This window comes from Schistocerca nitens, chromosome 8 (genome assembly GCF_023898315.1).
Source record: "Schistocerca nitens isolate TAMUIC-IGC-003100 chromosome 8, iqSchNite1.1, whole genome shotgun sequence".
NCBI lineage: Eukaryota > Metazoa > Arthropoda > Insecta > Orthoptera > Acrididae > Schistocerca > Schistocerca nitens.
Window position 1 is genome coordinate 26,325,837 of NC_064621.1, and position 20,224 is coordinate 26,346,060.

General features: G+C 39.4%; 1 protein-coding gene across 3 annotated transcripts in view; it reads left to right on the forward strand.

Annotated features, from left to right (window-relative positions):
• The window catches only part of LOC126198524 (1-phosphatidylinositol 4,5-bisphosphate phosphodiesterase-like), a 590,920-nt gene that overhangs the window by 259,470 nt on the left and 311,226 nt on the right, over nucleotides 1-20,224 (forward strand). For all 3 annotated transcript variants that reach the window (XM_049934913.1, XM_049934915.1, XM_049934914.1), the window contains exon 9: nucleotides 12,950-13,160. In XM_049934913.1, coding sequence (XP_049790870.1) covers nucleotides 12,950-13,160 — 211 coding nt within the window. The remainder of the gene's footprint in view (nucleotides 1-12,949; nucleotides 13,161-20,224) is intronic.

A 20,224-nucleotide genomic window follows, 5' to 3' on the forward strand; every position in this document is an offset into this window, starting at 1 on the left:
TGTGCCTTTTTTGTGGTAGGTAGCACTCTAGCTTTTCCTATGTTGTTGATGTACCTACCTGAAGTTTCCATTGTTTAATTTTATCAACAATTTTTATTTCTTGTTCTCCTTGTACAGAGCAAAAAAATTATTTTGAACTTCAGCTGTGAAGGAGTTGGCAAAAACTTCTTTATTTTTTATTTCTTTTCAGCTTGTGTTTGCATGAAATAAAATCCACTACACTGTAGTGAACTGATGGCTGCAGTTGAACTTGACCTTGTCTGCAAAATTTTCCTAGTGATAACTGATCATAAGTAATGACTTTGGCCCACATTTTTAGGTTTTTATGAAATGTATTTCAATCTTTTATTTTCTTGGAATAGTCCTTTTCAGGTTTAGACAAACTATTTTAGCTTTTTGTAGTCTGTTAATGAAAAATATAATGAAGCCAAATATTAACATAAAAATGTTTATTATAATTTTGACATATTTATTCTTGTTCTTTGTGGAGAATAAACAATTAACTATTATTATATTGGCGCTAGAAAAATGCATAAAAATTGTGATATTTACCAGTGCCATAATTATTTTTTTAATAATATTTTAATGATAGGTCTTCTACTTAAAAATTCTTTTCCTGCATCACTCACATTAAAACAAATACTTAAGATTTGCACCTATGTGGCCTAACATTACAGTTAACAATAAATTTTATATTATATTTTGGTATTACATACACAATTAACCACATTTCTAAGTTTTATAAAGTGAAACTTTTTCTCTTGTCTCTCAGAACATTTTTGTAGCCCTAGAAAGATCTCTGTACAACACAAGAGGTCAATGGTACATATTTCATTTAGGCAGTTGCTCGTGATATCAAACACAATCCACCTTTGAACATCTTCCCTTGGATGATGGCAGACAACTTCTTCATATCTGGGATTCCTCATAACGATATTCCTTAATTTAGTGAAGCAAGGTGTACCCACTGAACCAGATATTTCCTCCAGATACACCTGCACTTCCAAGTCACATTTATAGCATCTTTCAGTGGTAGAGAAGCAGACTTTGAATTGCAACAGGCAGATGCTGGAAGTGAGCTCATAAAAATGCCAGTGATGCAAAATACTTGTTATTCCTTAGGCCCATATTGGCTTTTACAATGAAAGCTTATTCATTAGAGTCAAACAGGCTGTAACGCTACCGCCCTTTACGGACGTACGTTAGCTGTATAAAGCCTGTACTGTAATAAGTTCACGGGCTTCACCTTATAAACAAGGATTTTAGTACATAAATTGACCGCGTGTACCTAATAGAAGCAAGATCGGACTTGTAATCAGTAAATAACTACAGTGATGCGTCAAACATATGTGAAGCACAATTGCTCGTTCGCATGGACAAGAAGTATACACAGTAGATGCTACCTATAATTAATAATTCGGTCGCCAGCCTACTTAGGCAATGAGTGAGGTTTTCCTTGTACAAGTTGTTACATGTACAAACATAGTCACGCGTAGTAATGATGCGTTATATGGCAAAGTTTGGACCCGGAAAAATCCACTGAACTAAAGCTTTCTATCTTGGTACTAATTTGGACGAGACAAATTCACACAACACCACACATCAATGATTACTACAAATTGCATTTTTGTATATTGATCAGACTGAAATCGGGCATAGATTGCCCTAGGATACCCAGTTTTGAAGCCCACATACAATGTCACTATTAAAATTGAAAAACAACACTAATGCACTTAGGATTAATGTAGAACTTAACTTTACTGGTCAAATCTGATCAGCACATTTCAAGGTTTGAAAGAATGAACAAGAACAAGGGGGGGGGGGGGGGGGGGGCCCTGAAACTGTTAATTACTAAAAGTCAAATTAACACTCAAATTTCTCAATCAATGGATAACTAATCTTTTGTTTTACTTCTGAATAATTTAACTGTCATTAGTTCTGTCTCAAGTTAATTAAATAGCATCGATAACTCAATTCAAAAGACTATCTTTCAGTTTATTTATACTTCTACCAACATTTGCAATAGTTCACAGAACTATTGCATTTCTTTATAGCAAAAGTTTGATTGCTGATAATTCTCATTTGCACTAATTATAAACTTTCAGTTCAGGATACTCGGGTTGCACAATACGAGGTAAGGATCCTGTCTAGGTCAGTGATCAGGATAAGTCATGGCTAAAGCAATTCTGGTAAAATTCACGTTATTATTACACAATTAGAAACAGTTTCGACACTGGTCCACACATTTACACTTCTAAAGATGAAATGAAGGTTTGACCTGTGCAAGTCGGTGCGGCGGTTGGCGGGCAGCGAGGTTACGGGCAGCACGGCACACATACAAGCGCGGCTAAGGCTCACGCTACATAGGCACTTTCCATCTTCTTAGCGTCGTAATCTTTCCAATATTGTGCCTCAGAATATAGCCATGCCAAGTAGTCATCGGAATCGGTGCATCCGAGGCTCAATGGAATCCACTTTTCCTGGGTAGCCGCCTCGGTACAGTACTTGTTCCTCGGATCAATTTACCACTCCGACTCTTACTGACTCTCGCCTCCGACTGACTGCTGTGCCCGTTGCGCCGAACCGCGCCCAGTGTGCGTTTTCCCGCGCTCGCCTGCCTCCACCTTTTCCCGCTCCCCTACAGGTAGGGTATTCACCACAGGTTTTCTATTACACATATTCTAATGCATTACCTACGTATGGACCAAGTGTTTAAATTACAATTTCCACATTTTACAATATTTTTAACATTAAGTACACTTTCTTTTGATTATCACATTCTCTGAAATCTAACATAAATAATAATATTCATTACAAAAGTTACTCGCAGTTTCTTTAACATCACTATACGAGCCGAAAAAGAAGTTCAAAACCCTGCCAACATTAACTTATCTAAATTCATAAAGGAAAAAATTATTATAGATACAGTTGTCGTTACACATGCCCCTGTTTCCAGTAATTTTCACAACGTGTAAATTTAATGGGAACACTAAATATTACATTTATACAGTTGTTCTGAATCCTTTTACGTAAATGTCCAAAATTTTATACCACCTACTTCCTTTCACTCACATTATATAGGTCTATATTTTTTAACATTCCAAAAAACATTTACTTGTCATTTACTCAAGTGCTTTTTGCACAGTCCAACTTATCATCATAACATTACTAAAATAGTAATTCAATTATTTTTCCTAAATTTATCAAAGAAATAATTTAAAATTATGGAATACAAACATTTAATTACAAAACAATTGCATATTTTGTACACCCTATAAAATAATTTGTCGCTGCTTGTTTTGAATAGCAGTCCATTTCCTTACTTGCTAAACAAAGTACACACACACATATTGAAAAATTTAAATACACCTATTTGCTGCCTATTATGCGGATTTGGGCAGTCCTTTTCACTTCATATTGTCACTTCTTCTGGATCATATTTACAATTTTCCATCGACTATTTATCTGTCCTCATTAGTATTTGGCAGTCCTTCATATCATGGTTCATACACTGCCCATTTTCCTTTTTGATAGGCCCATCTTTTATCTGGCTTATAGCCTTTATCCTTTCTCCATACATTTTTACAGTTACGGTACAAGTGGTAATCTGAAACTTACATAAATACATTAGCACACTTTCAAGGGTATACAGACATTTACAAAGATTAGTTACTTTTAGAATAACTTGGGTTCAGCATAAGATACAACACATTTATTGCCAGTCGTTTTCTGATTATTCTTATTTCACTCATTTCTAGGAACATACAGTTTCAGGTCCACAATATTTCTTACACCTAAAGGTCTTTTGGATTTTGGGTAGATCAGGTAGTAAGCATTGTCATGTGGAACATTCTGTATTATATATGGTCCATTATAAATATATTTAAATTTTGAAATTTCATGGTTTAGTTCACTAGACTTTTCGTGGGTTTTTAAAAGAACATAATCTCCAATTTTAAATTTTGAAACTTTTAAATTTTTATTGTGTCTTTTAGATCTAGCTTCAGCTTTTTGCTTTGCCCTTTTTATCACCAATTCTTTCTTTTGATCCAACCCCAAACTTGTACAAGGTGGAAACTCTAGTTTTTCTTCATTTAAACTTTTACTACTTCTGTCTAACAAAATTTCTTCCGGTGGAAACCCTGTAGTTTCATGATGTAATGTGTTCATGACATTCTCAAAATACGATATAAATCTGCCCCAGACTCCAAATCAACAAAACAATAATTCATTTTCAGGTAACACTGAGATACAGTAACAATCAAGTCATGCATAATACTAATAATATATACAAATATAGTACCCTGCCCCCAGTCTCTTTATTAACAAGGCAGTCTTTTAGGGTTCATAAAACAGTCACTTAAGTCTGGTGGCTTTTTAGGCCTCCTATTTTCTACATCTTTCACTAAGACATTCAGATCTTGCCAACGTTTCGTTTCATCAGCTGGCTTTTTAGGTTTTGAAATTTCAAAGTCTTTAGCAAGGTACAACATTCCCTGTTCTGCTACCATTTTATCAGGTGGTTCTTTTTGTTTCTGTAATTCACACTCCTTCAAAACATTTATTAAGGCGTGCCCCAGTATAGTATCATCTGGAGGTTCCTGCAAATTATGCCCCTGTTTTACATTACTTAATAATTTATTCGGTTCTTGCCCACTTCTATTTTCTGTATCTTTCTTTGGAAAAATGTCACTAATTTTCTCATACCCTCTTTCAGTAAAAGTATATTCACTTTCGTTTACACCTGCAAATTCATCGTCACTAGAGTCATCATTACTCTCTTCCTCAACACCAGATTCACTTAAGTACGCTACTTTTGAACAATAGGGAAAGTTAGTATATTCATTTACGTCTGTATTTGCGTACCTTTCATCATCTGAACTATCGTCGGAATCCGACCATTCCGGATCGCTTTCAGGTTCTAACATAAAAGCTTTTCTGAGACAGGCACTAAGTTCCTCCTCTGTATTGTCGTCAGGCTTGGATTTTAATTCAATCTCCTCTTTTTGCAATACGGTCTCATCCTCAGCTTTATTCACATCCACTGTGACTTCATATTCGGTGTAATCCTCGTGGACATTGATTACTTTCAGGTAATCATCTGCCCCTTCTCCGCGGTGCCTATCGGTAGCAGCTTGTACTATTGGCGGATTGTTAGCAGAAGTTATTTCTTCGTCAATGCTGAGGATTTCATCCTCCAAATCCTTCCCATTCTTAATCTGCCTCTTATTGACGGCACGCGTACATTGCGCGGCGCTATTTATTCTCTCCCCTTTCAATTCGGGCCACGTCACCTTATCGACGTCCCTATCATTTCCTTTCCTATTAACTACTTTCTTTGCCTCATACTCCTTCTTAACATCCTCCCACTCACAGTGCTTCAGGCCCTTGTACAGATCGTCGATCTGCACACGCCAATCAGTTACTTCTGCTAATTCATCCTCGCCTTTTCTCTCATTGCAAATACTGCTAACCGCACCTCTCTGTGTATTCATAGTTTCCTTTATCGTTTCCTTTGCCACGGAATTATCACTCGTAAAGTTTTCATTAGCCCTGACGGCTATGTTCGTATCTACTGCTGCCGTATTTCCAGCGGCTTCTTTCCTAACAGATGTTCTGCTAGGCTGGGCCGTTGCCCTCTGATGCTCCACTCGCCTGTTAACATGTAGCGTTCTGTGCGGCAGAAATGACTCATTCTGGCTCGCAGCTGACGCTTGTTTCGCCACAACACGTCGCAGCGTCCCGTGCCTGTCCCTAGCCTGTCTCATTACATTACGGTCGGTCCGGTATCTTTTTTCAAATCGGGGCCGGTATGTATTGTCCGCTTCCGTTTGGCCCGCAACGTTCGCGGAAATTAGTTTCCCGCGTCGTTGTTACTTTGCGCGGTATACCCTCTACCGCGACCTGAATAATTTCCTCTTCCTCTTCCTCTGCCTCTACCTCTTTGTAACATATTGACGCGAAATCCTTCGCCGTCATTTCTTTCGTCATTGTTTTGGTTATTACGGTTACCAAAATTTTGATAATTGGCACGACTTTCGCGCCAATGGTCTTCGTCTTCGACCCTTTCCAGAAATGCTTGGAAGCTACGATGATTGCTTCCTACATACCTCTTTGAATCTTCTGGGAGTTTTTTATATAACTCCCAGATAATTTCTGAATCTGATCTTCTGCCTCTTAAATGCGTCAATTTCCGGCACCAGTACTCACAGAAATCTTTCAAAGAATTTCTGCCCCTGTTATCATGCTGTTTGGCCATGATGAACTCCCGCCATAAATGGTCCTGCTTTTGTTCAGACCAATATTCCTCCGTAAATCTCTGCCTAAATTCTTCGAACGTCATTCGTTCGGTGTCAAGATTAATTCCCCAGCGCTTAGCGTCACCTGCTAAGGCGCTAATTACAACGTTTATCTTTTCCTGATTAGACAAGTGTTCAGGAAATATTCTCTCGCAATTTTTGATGAAATCTAACGGATGCCACCCGTTATGTTTCTTGGCTGGATCGAAGCGTTCCTCGCCTTCTAACAGCTTCGTAATCGGTGTGCCATTACATACAACACCAGGCCTATCTTTAATTTTGCTTTCCAGATCGAAAATTCTGCCTTGAATTTTCGAAGAATTTTGTTCACATTCGGTAACTCTCTCGCCTAAATCTTTTTCAGTGTCTGAAACTGCCCTTTTTAACTGTGAAATTCCGTGTCGATATTCGTTTACGATCTCAGATTTGAGACCGAAAACTTTTTCGTCTACTTTTGTTTCTACCAGGGGCTCTACTTTCTCTTGGATGTTGAGAATTTCAACATCGAACCTACTGTTAATGTTAACAATTTCCCCCTGCATAGTATCCATATTCTTGTTAATGGCATCAACTTCAAGTTTCAGAGTATTTACCACAGAATTTAAATTACCCACTTTTTGTTCTACCTGTTCTATTTGTTTACTAATTTTAATTCCCTGTCCTTCAACCTGTGCTTCAATTCGATCCACGTGTGTTTTGAGCTGCTCGTCAACGTGTGTTTTAAGCTGCTCATTTTGTGTTTTGAGTTGCTCGTCAACGTGTGTTTTAAGCTGCTCATTCTGTCCTGCAATTTGTTTGGTTAATTGTTCAAATAAGTCATTCATACTTAAAATTTTTATACTGTTTTGTTCTACAGGATCGATGTGTTCCGATTCTACTTCAGAAGTTTCTTTCGGTTCTTTATTTATCTGTGGTGAATCAAACATGTCAGTGGATTCGTTCACGTACCCACTATCATCTACCAAGTCACCCTCTACTTCCTGTTTTGTCCCTTGCTGTGTTCGAGACGATCTCGACATTTCAATCTGTTCGTTGACGTGTTCATGGTACTGTATGTACGCCAATTGTCTTCCGGTAACGCCATCTGTTCTCTGGCCGCGTAAACTCCTGCTACTGCCAGCCGCATTCTCCATTTCGCTTGGCGCATCTACCCTGCCTACGTTTCTGTCCATATTGAATGTCAACTACACCACACTATTATACTTGACTCCCACTGCAGTTTACTTTACTGACTTTTATTGCTATTCGTGCCACTGGACATCCACTGTTCGATCTTTACGTTAATTTGTAATCGACTACAACTGGATGTCCTGTCACCTGGAAGCCACATGTAACGCTACCGCCCTTTACGGACGTACGTTAGCTGTATAAAGCCTGTACTGTAATAAGTTCACGGGCTTCACCTTATAAACAAGGATTTTAGTACATAAATTGACCGCGTGTACCTAATAGAAGCAAGATCAGACTTGTAATCAGTAAATAACTACAGTGATGCGTCAAACATATGTGAAGCACAATTGCTCGTTCACATGGACAAGAAGTATACACAGTAGATGCTACCTATAATTAATAATTCGGTCGCCAGCCTACTTAGGCAATGAGTGAGGTTTTCCTTGTACAAGTTGTTACATGTACAAACATAGTCACGCGTAGTAATGATGCGTTATATGGCAAAGTTTGGACCCGGAAAAATCCACTGAACTAAAGCTTTCTATCTTGGTACTAATTTGGACGAGACAAATTCACACAACACCACACATCAATGATTACTACAAATTGCATTTTTGTATATTGATCAGACTGAAATCGGGCATAGATTGCCCTAGGATACCCAGTTTTGAAGCCCACATACAATGTCACTATTAAAATTGAAAAACAACACTAATGCACTTAGGATTAATGTAGAACTTAACTTTACTGGTCAAATCTGATCAGCACATTTCAAGGTTTGAAAGAATGAACAAGAACAAGGGGGGGGGGGGGGGGGGGGCCCTGAAACTGTTAATTACTAAAAGTCAAATTAACACTCAAATTTCTCAATCAATGGATAACTAATCTTTTGTTTTACTTCTGAATAATTTAACTGTCATTAGTTCTGTCTCAAGTTAATTAAATAGCATCGATAACTCAATTCAAAAGACTATCTTTCAGTTTATTTATACTTCTACCAACATTTGCAATAGTTCACAGAACTATTGCATTTCTTTATAGCAAAAGTTTGATTGCTGATAATTCTCATTTGCACTAATTATAAACTTTCAGTTCAGGATACTCGGGTTGCACAATACGAGGTAAGGATCCTGTCTAGGTCAGTGATCAGGATAAGTCATGGCTAAAGCAATTCTGGTAAAATTCACGTTATTATTACACAATTAGAAACAGTTTCGACACTGGTCCACACATTTACACTTCTAAAGATGAAATGAAGGTTTGACCTGTGCAAGTCGGTGCGGCGGTTGGCGGGCAGCGAGGTTACGGGCAGCACGGCACACATACAAGCGCGGCTAAGGCTCACGCTACATAGGCACTTTCCATCTTCTTAGCGTCGTAATCTTTCCAATATTGTGCCTCAGAATATAGCCATGCCAAGTAGTCATCGGAATCGGTGCATCCGAGGCTCAATGGAATCCACTTTTCCTGGGTAGCCGCCTCGGTACAGTACTTGTTCCTCGGATCAATTTACCACTCCGACTCTTACTGACTCTCGCCTCCGACTGACTGCTGTGCCCGTTGCGCCGAACCGCGCCCAGTGTGCGTTTTCCCGCACTCGCCTGCCTCCACCTTTTCCCGCTCCCCTACAGGTAGGGTATTCACCACAGGTTTTCTATTACACATATTCTAATGCATTACCTACGTATGGACCAAGTGTTTAAATTACAATTTCCACATTTTACAATATTTTTAACATTAAGTACACTTTCTTTTGATTATCACATTCTCTGAAATCTAACATAAATAATAATATTCATTACAAAAGTTACTCGCAGTTTCTTTAACATCACTATACGAGCCGAAAAAGAAGTTCAAAACCCTGCCAACATTAACTTATCTAAATTCATAAAGGAAAAAATTATTATAGATACAGTTGTCGTTACAAGGCCAATGGCCTTGCCTCAGTGGTAACACCGGTTCTTGTTATATCACCAAAGTTAAGCACTGTCAGTCTTGGCTAGCACTTGGATGGGTAACTATCCAGATCTGCCGAGTGCTGTTGGCAAGTGGATTGTTTTCAGACCTTGTGGCTCCAATTGAAGAGCTACTTGATTGAGAAGCAGCGGCACTGGTCACGAAAATTGACTACGACTGGGAGAGTGGTGTGCTAACTGCATGCACCCCAGTATCTGCATCTGGTGAGGTCGACATGGTGGCCGGTCAGTACCGTTGAACCTTCAGGGTCTGTTCTGATGGTGTCTGTTTTTGTTAGAGTGAAATGTTTCTTCTACCTCTTGACCTTTTGATAGAGTTTGGCATAATATAAAGCTGCCAAGAGCCGGGTGCACTATCGCATAAGTATGGGTTCAGGTGCAGTAGGGGGAGGATGTTTGTAGATACCTCCTTAAAGGACTGAACGTGGATAGGCTCTTTAAGAAATACTTTCTTCTTTCTTATCAACTAAATGATACTATTAACCTCAGGAGAATTATTTCTGACTTTCTGTGCTAGACAGTGTAGGCCATGGGCAAGCAAGGTGCAGTTGATCATAGTGTCACAGAGTATTTTGACTGTCGTATTCATTTTTATCATATAGGCAGTACAGCCTGTCACAAACAGCAAACATTTCTCATCTTTATCTTTTCCTGGTCATAGGTTGTGTAGGGCATCCCTGACATCTGGGCTACAGTACTGTGATTTGTCTTCTCCAACACTTTACGCATAGAGTTGTTTTCCTGGGGCCATCGACTCTTAATTTCCCAACCACAACATTGGCCACAACTCCACAGAACTGTCAGTCATCTCCTTGACTGAAAGCCAAATATTGTGGTCACCAATGTCTGTTTTAATATCAGCAATAAACTTCTCATACATGTAGTTCAAATGATGTTTGCCCATTGTCAACTCGTATAATGTGGCCACTGATACTCTCCAAGAAGCCCTTAAAAGTGGGGTTCAGTAGCACATTCTGTGGCATATTAAGCAACACTAAATACGTGCAAAAATCTAGGTTAAACCTGTCCATTGCACTACTTGTCATAGAGGAAATAAGCAGTTGATTATGTCATTTGTTCTTCTTCTTAGTGTCACTCATAATGTGAGCTGCAGAATCTTTGTGGTAAAGGACAAGTGACTTTATATTGTGGCTTATATTTAAAAAAAAAAAAAAAAAAAAAAAAAAAAACCGAATAATAAGAAGATGGCAATAACTAAACAATAATATCGTGGTCATGTAATATGTCAACTTCAATTAAATTGTATGTGCATGTCAGTAAATTAATCTTAAATTTCCATTTGAAAACCTGAGGGATAAAGACTAGGAAGAAGCCTGGGAGATGAAATTAAGGATAAAAGTAACCTGTGTTTATTTATGTGGTTTTTACAGGCATGGCAAAAAATTACTGAGCCAGCAGATGTGAAATTGGATTCTTCCACAATACACTTTCAGAAAGGATGAGATTTTGATGATTTCTGTTTAGGTGTGACAAAATTACCCTTAAAATGCATTACTCAGTGTAAGTTAACACATCACACAACGTTACTTAATAACTACAAAAATAAAAAGACTTGTGTCTGCGATTTGTTCCTCTAATATACCTCTCTGTTGTTGGACAGTGTTTAAGTAAAGGCTAGCTGGGTTTTCCCAACAAAGTGGTGTGTAGACATATTCTCTGAGTGACAATACTGTGACAATGTGTCGTACACAGTGTTGATTTCAGTGTGGGCTATATTTCTTATACCCTCTGACTACAAAAATAGTAGAATTAAGTGTGACCAATGCCGCATGGTGCAGACACTTTATCAAGTTATAAAGATGAGTGACACTGTGTCATACACATTCATGATTTCAGTGAAGTGTATAAATTTATTTATTATGTGTTTGCTTGAAGTGATCAAATTTAACAGTATTGATTTTTCTTAGTATTGATTCAGAAAACCTATATAAAAATTGTGTTTTTCTCAGGGAGAAAGAATTGTAAGGAAAACGTTCATATATGTAGTATCTGATGAACAAATAATTTATTTACTTTAGGTGGATTGCCCAGGATATTACTCCATTTGACATCAAAGGAGTGAAAATATCCAAAACAAAGCAAGAGTCTTATCATTAGGTCAACACAAAGAGAGTTGTTTCTAAGGTCAACAAACACTGAACTGAGCTTCTTGATTAGTTTGTCTGGGTTACCCAATTGGACCCCAAGGAATTTTACATGATCTGCTTCTCAGTGTATGATTCTTAACATCTAGTTTTGGTGTTAACGGGTCATTATTGCTCATTTGATATTGCATAATATGAGTTTTTGTGAGTTTAAACATATGTAGTTAACTGTGAACCACTTTTAGGCCATCTCAGCTATCATCTGAGCTGTGTCTGTTAAGTCTGAGTTTGGAGCTAATCTAATCCCTTTTAACAATGACAATGTTGAAATTAAAATAATGTTTAACAAACGTCACTTGTGCAGTAAACTGGTTCATGTGAAAGATTTTCAATATGTTGAGAAGCAAGAAGTCAATCGGTTTCAGAATTTAAAAAAAATTAAGACTGAAATTGATCATTGCGTATATTGCTTAACTTTTCATCGTTGTCCATTACCAGTTTTTCATGTAATTGGCACTGTTGGTCTTGAGCTGTGATGTTACTTGCTTTTTGGAAGAGAGTTTTGTACGACTATAAATGAAAGTTACAGGAATTTAGTTTCAGTCTTCTATATGTTAATCAATACTTCTTCAATTCAATTATCACTATAAAACATATCTGGTGTCCACACACATCAGATTACAATTCTCCTCTCTGTACAACACGTTCCCACTAAAACAGCTTAAGATAAACAAAGATGCTATTTGACATTAATGTTAATGGTTACAGATAAGAAATAACTTTGTTGTGAAATCAGTGATTTTCTGTTAATACTAATGAAAATAATAGTAATAAAATAATAATAGTATAATTAATGTTGATGTTTTTTTCCAAAAAGAAGTGTTTTATAATTTTGGAATTACAATATTTGAATGAAAAAGAACTCATTCACATTGTTACACAAACAAGCAACATGCTGACACCCATATAAATGTAAAGTAAAGTGAAAAATAATATTACACAAGAAATATTAGTGGATCAGGTAGTGAATTGAATGTTCTTATCATGTAGTGTACTAGAAAATGAAAGTGTACCACAGTTCAATTTTGGAATATATGTGATATTACATGTTTTAGGGCACGAGCATTTGATGTAGTTGTAATATGTGCCATCTGATAATGAGCTTTACCATTTGAAGGCAGTAATGCCACAACTGAAAGTAATTTAAAGGATCTGGCCACAGTGTGAATTATTATTAAAATTGCACTTGCTCACACTGTGCTTTGTTGTGATGTGTCCCAAATTATTTGTTTCAATTTTCACTGTTGGTAAGCAGATTGCATTTTCACCTGCTTAAATATAGTTTATAGTTACATTGAGGTTGATTGAATACACTATTGTTACTTCCATTTTATCACAGACAAATTATCAAAAGATGGCTTGATCCAGTACTTGATGTCAGATGAGAATGCACCTGTCTACTTGGACCGACTGGACTTGTACATGGACATGGACCAGCCATTGTCGCATTACTACATTAACAGCTCCCACAACACATACCTGACCGGCTTCCAGTTTCGTGGCAAATCCTCTGTGGAAATGTACCGCCAAGTGCTGCTCGCTGGTTGTAGGTAGGGTAATTTCACAGAGAACCGTTGCACAATTTGTTTCAGTCACAGTGTATAGTTTGATTTGAAAGCTTTAGTTAAATATATGGTTCAGCATATATGTGTAACTTGTTTATGCTTTATTTACACGAAGGAACATTGTGTGAGCACATATTTTAAATTGTCTTGGGCAGTTTATAATTTTGTAAAAGTTTAGCTTTAGTACATATGTTTCAGTTGTATTAGTGCAAACTGTGAAAAAGAATCCAAAGGAGCACATCAACCCAGTAATTATCACATTTGCAATTTGTGCCTTACACAACTGCATTTTAGCAGTAATTTAACTGATCAACATTCACAGAAGGAAGGGAGGAAGATTAAGGTTTTAACATCTGTCAACAAAAAGGTCATTGTAGATGAAGCATGTGTGCAGATTGGGGGAACAGTGGTGAAAGTAATCAGTTGTACCCTTTTGAGGGAACTGTCTGGGCAACCACTCAAATGATTTAGGGAAACTACGGGAACCTAAATCTGGGTGGCCAAACGGGAATTTCAACTGCCTTCCTCGCAGATATGAGTCCAGTGTCTTACATCTGTCTCATATATTAATTCATCATGTAATAGAGACTGCAACTGTATGTAGAGATAATCACAGAGATTGCGTTCCTCAGTTCTTCTACCTGTTGACTCAATCTTGCCAGTAATTCAGACTGTACCAGATGACCTCTCATCGTACTCTGTATGTGCTGAATGGGGAGCCATTCTGGTGAATTGTGTTATTGTGCATTGAATTGTGAGTTGTGGATTGTGATTTATTATTTCATAACATACATAAGCTAAATCATTTGATTCAGGTACAGGAGACTGGTCTAAATTGTGGTAAAATTTCACCGTAAATGTAGAACAGCTGATGTTAACAAACAGCATAATAATAATATTAATTTTGTTATATATACATACAGTAAAAATATGTAGCTCTTAGTTACCCTGTGCTCAAATTATGTCATGCTCTATGAATTCTTATAATGAATAGCAGCATTTCTCCCACAGAATCTTCTGTAGCCTTGTTTCTAGAACCTCTGACTTTGTGTTAAATATGTTTTTGCCCATTAACTTGTCATGTATTGTCATTCCCGTGTATTGTGGAGTTGCTGCATATAATTTCACTTGGCGAGTGGGTAGTATAAAATTATTTTTATTTCTCATGTTGTTTGTGTGGTTAAAACAGTTCTCAAATAATTTTTTGTCCGCTTTGTTGGAAGATTTTAATTTCATAAACAGTTAAGATTCGAATTTTCCAAAATAATGAATGATAAGATTCTCTTTGCTCTGCAGTAAAAGTGTATCTGATAATTTTCTTCTGCAGTGTGTGCTTTAGTAAGAACAAATGCGATTTATGGAACATAGTACGAGTCCTGTCTGGAAAGTAAGGTCTGATCGGTCGAAAAATGGAAACTGCTGTGAAAATCAATACACCTTCCAGGTACTTCTCTACATTGTTGCCACTCCGATTTAGACATTGTCATAGCATTGTACCAACTTTCCAATACCCTTGTCATAGAAGGAAGCCACCTGTGCTTCCTGGCAATTCTCCACGCTGGTCTACAGCTCACTGTCTGCGCCAGTACATTGTTTTCATAGCTAGCTGTTCATGTGAGCAGAGACAAAACTGAGGGAGAGTCAGTTACGGGTTCTGTTGGGGATGATCAAACACATCGCACGGAAAACACTGCAGGAGCATCTCCATTGCACCTTCAGAGTGCGGCCGAGAATTTTCATGCCGAAGCAAACGTGTGACAGTTATGTTATGTGGGCTGCATAATGTCAGCGAAATCTAATAGTAGGCCTTCATACTTGCAGGAGACACCGTTTTTCTAAGCATCTGTACATGCTCACTGTGCACTCAGAACTGAAAAGAGTGACGTGATGTGATCGATGGGCATACTAGAGACAGCCCAAAACATCTGTGAAAAAACTTCATTGGATTTTCTCTGTGGTTTCCATTTTGTACCCCATCGGACCTTACTTTCTGAATAGCCCTTGTACTTTATAAGAGAAACATGTGAGACACATTGAAGTCCATGTTGTGTACCGCATTTACTCAAAGCTAAGCCGCACTTTTTTTCCGGTTTTTGTAATCCAAAAAACTGCCTGCAGTTTAGAATCGAGTGCAAAGCAAGCGGAAGTTCTGAAAAATGTTGGAAGGTGCCGCCACAACTAACTTCTGCCGTTGAATATATGTAGCGCTACACAGGCATGCTTTGTAGGCCCAAAGATGAATACCGGCGCCAAAACCTCTGCGTCAGTAAATAAATTTAAAAAAAAAGGTGGAAGACAAGCTTTTTCTCTCCGCCCCGAGATTCGACCGCTGCATGCATTTTCATACATTATCCAACGAAGTAAATACAAATTCCGTATTGTTTGTTCATCTTCGAATGTAGCAGCATTTCAATGTACTACGAAAATCTGACTGGCAACTCTGTTTAGGTTGTTTATCAATGTGGCCAACTCTACGTTCTGAATTTTTTCCTACCTGTGAGAAGAGATGGTTGCTAATAGGAACTTGATGAATTGTGAATCACATGCAGTATTCTCTTCACCATAAGAATAATACGAGTATAAACATTTTGCCATGTATTCTTTCGTGTTTGCTGCTATCTCATTTAAATCCTGCCTGCCTAATAAACTACAAAACTAGAGTGAGACAACAGCAAACGCGGAAGAATATACATATCGTGTCATGTTTATATTTGTATTATTCTTACACCTAATAGTGATACAGTCAGAAATTAAGCACGGCAACTGACTAGATTTTTAAATCTGAGACGACTCTAATTTCTGTGCAGAATGTGATGTACTAAAGAGGCGCCTGCAAAGATTTTCAAACGGAGAAAAATTTTCGCTAGACTCTTGTTCAGAACATCTTCTATCATACACAGTCTATTATTTGATTCTTGTTGATCATTATCAAAGAAAGCAGCAGTGTAAGTAACAACAAATAGCAGTCTCTTGCCATTGTTCCGCTAATGAGATGATTCCTCTCTCTCTCTCTCTCTCTCTCTCTCTCTCTCTCTCTCTCTCTCTTTTTTTTTTTTTTTTTTTTTTTTTTTTTTTTTTTTTTAATTGTAAGTGGCGGTAGCGCGCACAAAAGCAAGCCATGCCGCGAGCGGCGACCGGCCATAAACACGCACTATCAGAATGCGACAAACAATGCATGACACAGTACAGACATGCATTTTCGCTTAGAGTGACGTAAACACCTATAACAAAGAAAACGACACTTATCAGATCAAAGCAAAATAAGCAATTGATTCAAACGAGACGAAGCACATGAAAAAGGAAGGGTACCCGTATAAATACGGACGGAGCGCCTGACGCATAGCAATGGCTACCTGGCAAAGCTTAACTGCTAAGCTTACGACTCGAACCAAACTACTGTAGCTGTATAGTCATTCATTCGACCTAAATTGTGTCTCACATTACAATGGACCAACTTTGTTTCGATTTGGAGGTGCGGCCTAAAACTTTTCTCTCCCCTTGAATTTCGAGTCTCAAATTTCAGGTGCGGCTTAGATTCAGGAAAATTATTTTTCCTTAGTTTTGAGTCTCATTTTTCAGGTGCGGCTTAGATTCGAGTGCGGCTTAGATTCGAGTAAATACGGTATAGCATTGAACACATTGTCTGGGCAACAGTAATATGTTTCTTGCCAGCTGACCAGAGAACATAATGTGGCATGTGAATGGTATGGATGCACAATCTCTGAAATCGTATGCCTTGTGAGTGAAGATACATATCTACTCCCTTTCAGGGGTGATAAAATCACACACATACATAAAGACACTAGGCACAGAGAAATACATGGCACAGAAAAAGCAACCCGGCAGGCATTAATGAGTAGGTGTGGAAGTGATGAGGGAGCGTCAGAGGCCATAGGGCAGGACAAGTGATGGCGTCTCCATAGCAACATCCTCCTCGAGGTCAGAGACTGTTGGAGATGACAGCTGCACAGGACCCAGCAATGGAGGTGGCGGCGAGTGCAGCATCAGGTGCTGCACTGGTGACAGCAGCCCAGGAGTTATGGTGGAGGGAGGTACCCCATACAGCAACCTGCCAAGCAGTGACACGTGTTACAGTGTAAGCTGCACGGTCAACGGCACAGGAACAGGCATCTGTGACAATGGGGCGGGGTAGGTGGTGGGCTGTTTGGAACAGACCGTGCTGTGTGAAGTGACAGGAGGTCTGCCTGTGAGGAGTGCAGATGGCGCAGAGGTGCTGACCCCTGTGACACTCAAACCACCAGCCTAGACTGGTGCACCTGGCTGGAATTGTCACAGGGCTGGCAGTGCCAGCAGACATGGCATCAGATGCAGCAGGTGATGGAGGGTTCATAGTTGGTGTCCATGTAGCAGTTCTGCTGGGCTCTTACCCCCCAAAGGAGTGAAATGGTATGAAATCAAATGGACAGTCTACCACTAGCCTGAAAAAGATACAAATTCTCAAGAAACAAACTGTGGGCTAGTATCAGTAACCACAGTACACGCAAGTCCCTCAGTTGCAGAAATCTTAGACAGGGTCGAAATAGTGGCCACTGTGGGTATGAATGGACAATGCACCACATAGGGAAACTTGGAAGAGGTGTCCTCAGTGAGCCAATACTGATTTAGGAAGAGTGCAGCAAAATTTTCTTGTAGAGACTCCCATGGGTGCTGTGACGTTGGCCAGGGAGGAAAATATGCCTGTGGACCTGCCTGTTGCTTAACACAGTGAGTGCAAGTGGCGATAAGCTACACAATGTCCCCATGTATGCCCAGCCAATACACAAGTTGGCGGGGCAAAGCTTTGGTGTGAGAGGCCCCCAACGACCAAAATGCAGGAGCTGCAGTACATTACAGCATAAGGAAGTAGGGATCACAACCCAGGAACAGTGTCCTCAATAGCTAACAAAAGATGCTGTCAAACACAGAAAGGTGGTGCTGGAGGGAGAAGTAATTAGACAAGGGATCCGAGGTGTGGACCGGGTGTTTCTCTGGTCAATTGTGCTGTACAAAAGAGAGGACCCAAGTAAGTACAGGATCCGTGGTGACAGCTGACACTGCCATGGCACTAGTGATTGGAAAACCATTGATTGCATTTTGCTTCTCAATATCTGAATAGAAACGAAGCAACTCATCTTGATTGAATGCCAGGTCTGGACCAATCGGAAGGCAAGATAAGGCATCGGCGTTGGAGTGTTGCGCTGCTGGCCGGTAATGGATCTGATAATGATAATGGGAGAGGAAGAGAGCTCACCACTGCAAACGATGTGCTGCCATGTCTGGCACAGAAGCCAAAGAGTTGAAAAGAGCAACCAATGGCTTGCGGTCCACGATTAAATGGAACTTCGAATTATATAAGGATACGTGAAATTCTTAAGGGCAAACACAACTGCTGACGCCCCTTTTTCATTCTGAGAATACTGCAGGAGTTAACGAGTCTTGGAAGTGTAAGAAATGGGTCATTCAGATCTGTCTGCGTATTTGTGCACTAACACTGCACCAAGAATGTGATGAGTGACATCTGTAGCCAAAACGAGGTGCTGACTTGGCTGGAAAGTGGCCAGGGATGGGGCAGATTGAAGCTTAGATTTAAACAAAATGAACACGCAGTCACAAGAGGTGGACCAGAAAAAAGGCATATTTTTACACGACAATGTGTGCAGAGCTGAGCGACAGTGAATGCATACAATAAAAACTTGTGGTAGTACAACTTTACCTAGAAATGCCTGCAATTCCTTAACAGAGGTCAGCAGCGGCAATTGCATCAACAGAGCTTGACTCCTGTGTGAGAAACTTCAAAACCTAGGCACTCAATTGACAGCAGAAAAATTGAGATTTGACAAGATTGCACATAGACCCATAGATTGCAAAACAGAAAACAACAATTGGGAGGTTGCTAAGGTGGTGGTCTGTGGAAGAATCCAAAACAACAACATCATCAAGGTAATTGATGCAGCTGGATACAGAGGATGTCAGCTGTTCTAAAAAATGCCATGGGCATGCTAGTGACATCAAATGGCAAGCATTGATATTGGTATTGGCTGAAAGGTGTATTGACAATGAGAAGGTGCCTAGTGGCCTCATGCAAGGGGAGCTAGAAGCTTGCTTCTGACTGATCAGTCTTGGAAAGTAGTGGCCGCCTGACAATTTTTGCGTGCAACTCATCCCAATGGGGCAACGGGTGTGTATCTATAACTGACTGTACACTCTTTGACATAAAACTCGACCGGCGACCGGCCGCTTCAGAGGCTAAGTCCGCGCCGATCACGACATGGGACGAAAAAACTGGCCAACTCGCTAATTCTCTAAGTCCGGTTATCTGCACAATCTGGCAACACTGTAGACTGCGGCACTTCCTGGAGGAAAACTTGTCCCATGATAGAGAAACTCTGGGCTGATTACGCCTGTGGTCTAGCGGTGGCGTGCGTTGTTAGTGTTCGTAATGTCAGTGGATCGAGAGCAGCTGGCATAAAATATTTTTATAGCCTCTTCTGTCTGAATGCTGAAGATGTGAATGTAATGGTAGCGCAGATTCAACCTATTTCGCTTTCTGACACACCGATATCAAAATTTTATCCAGTAACGATTTTGCGGCAGATTTCCTGCAAACTGTCCTCTTCTGGACGCCGTATGCGGCAAAGCTCCGGTATCCATTTGCTGGCTACTGGCAGCGGTCGTGGCGACAGCAGCGGCGCTGTACTCCCCCGTTCTTTATCGAAAGCGCCTGCTACCGCTCATCGCTTTTGATGATTTAAAATGCTTTATTATTAAATGTTGCTCCACAGAAAATTTCTACAATTTCCATTCACGCTCAAAAGCAACGGAGACAGACGCCCTGAGTAGTAGGCGGGTATTATATTACATTAATCGGCAAGAGCTGAGTATGGCCGAAATTAATTTTATAGACTGGGACGAAATTAAACCACCTCACTACATTCGATGAATTTATAAATGCTTCATGCCTCGTTTCTTTTCCTTTCAAACTCAATTATTTGTGCAACTTTTGGTCAATGTTTGGATGTTTTCGTCAAGCCAGAGTGAGCGTCTGTGGT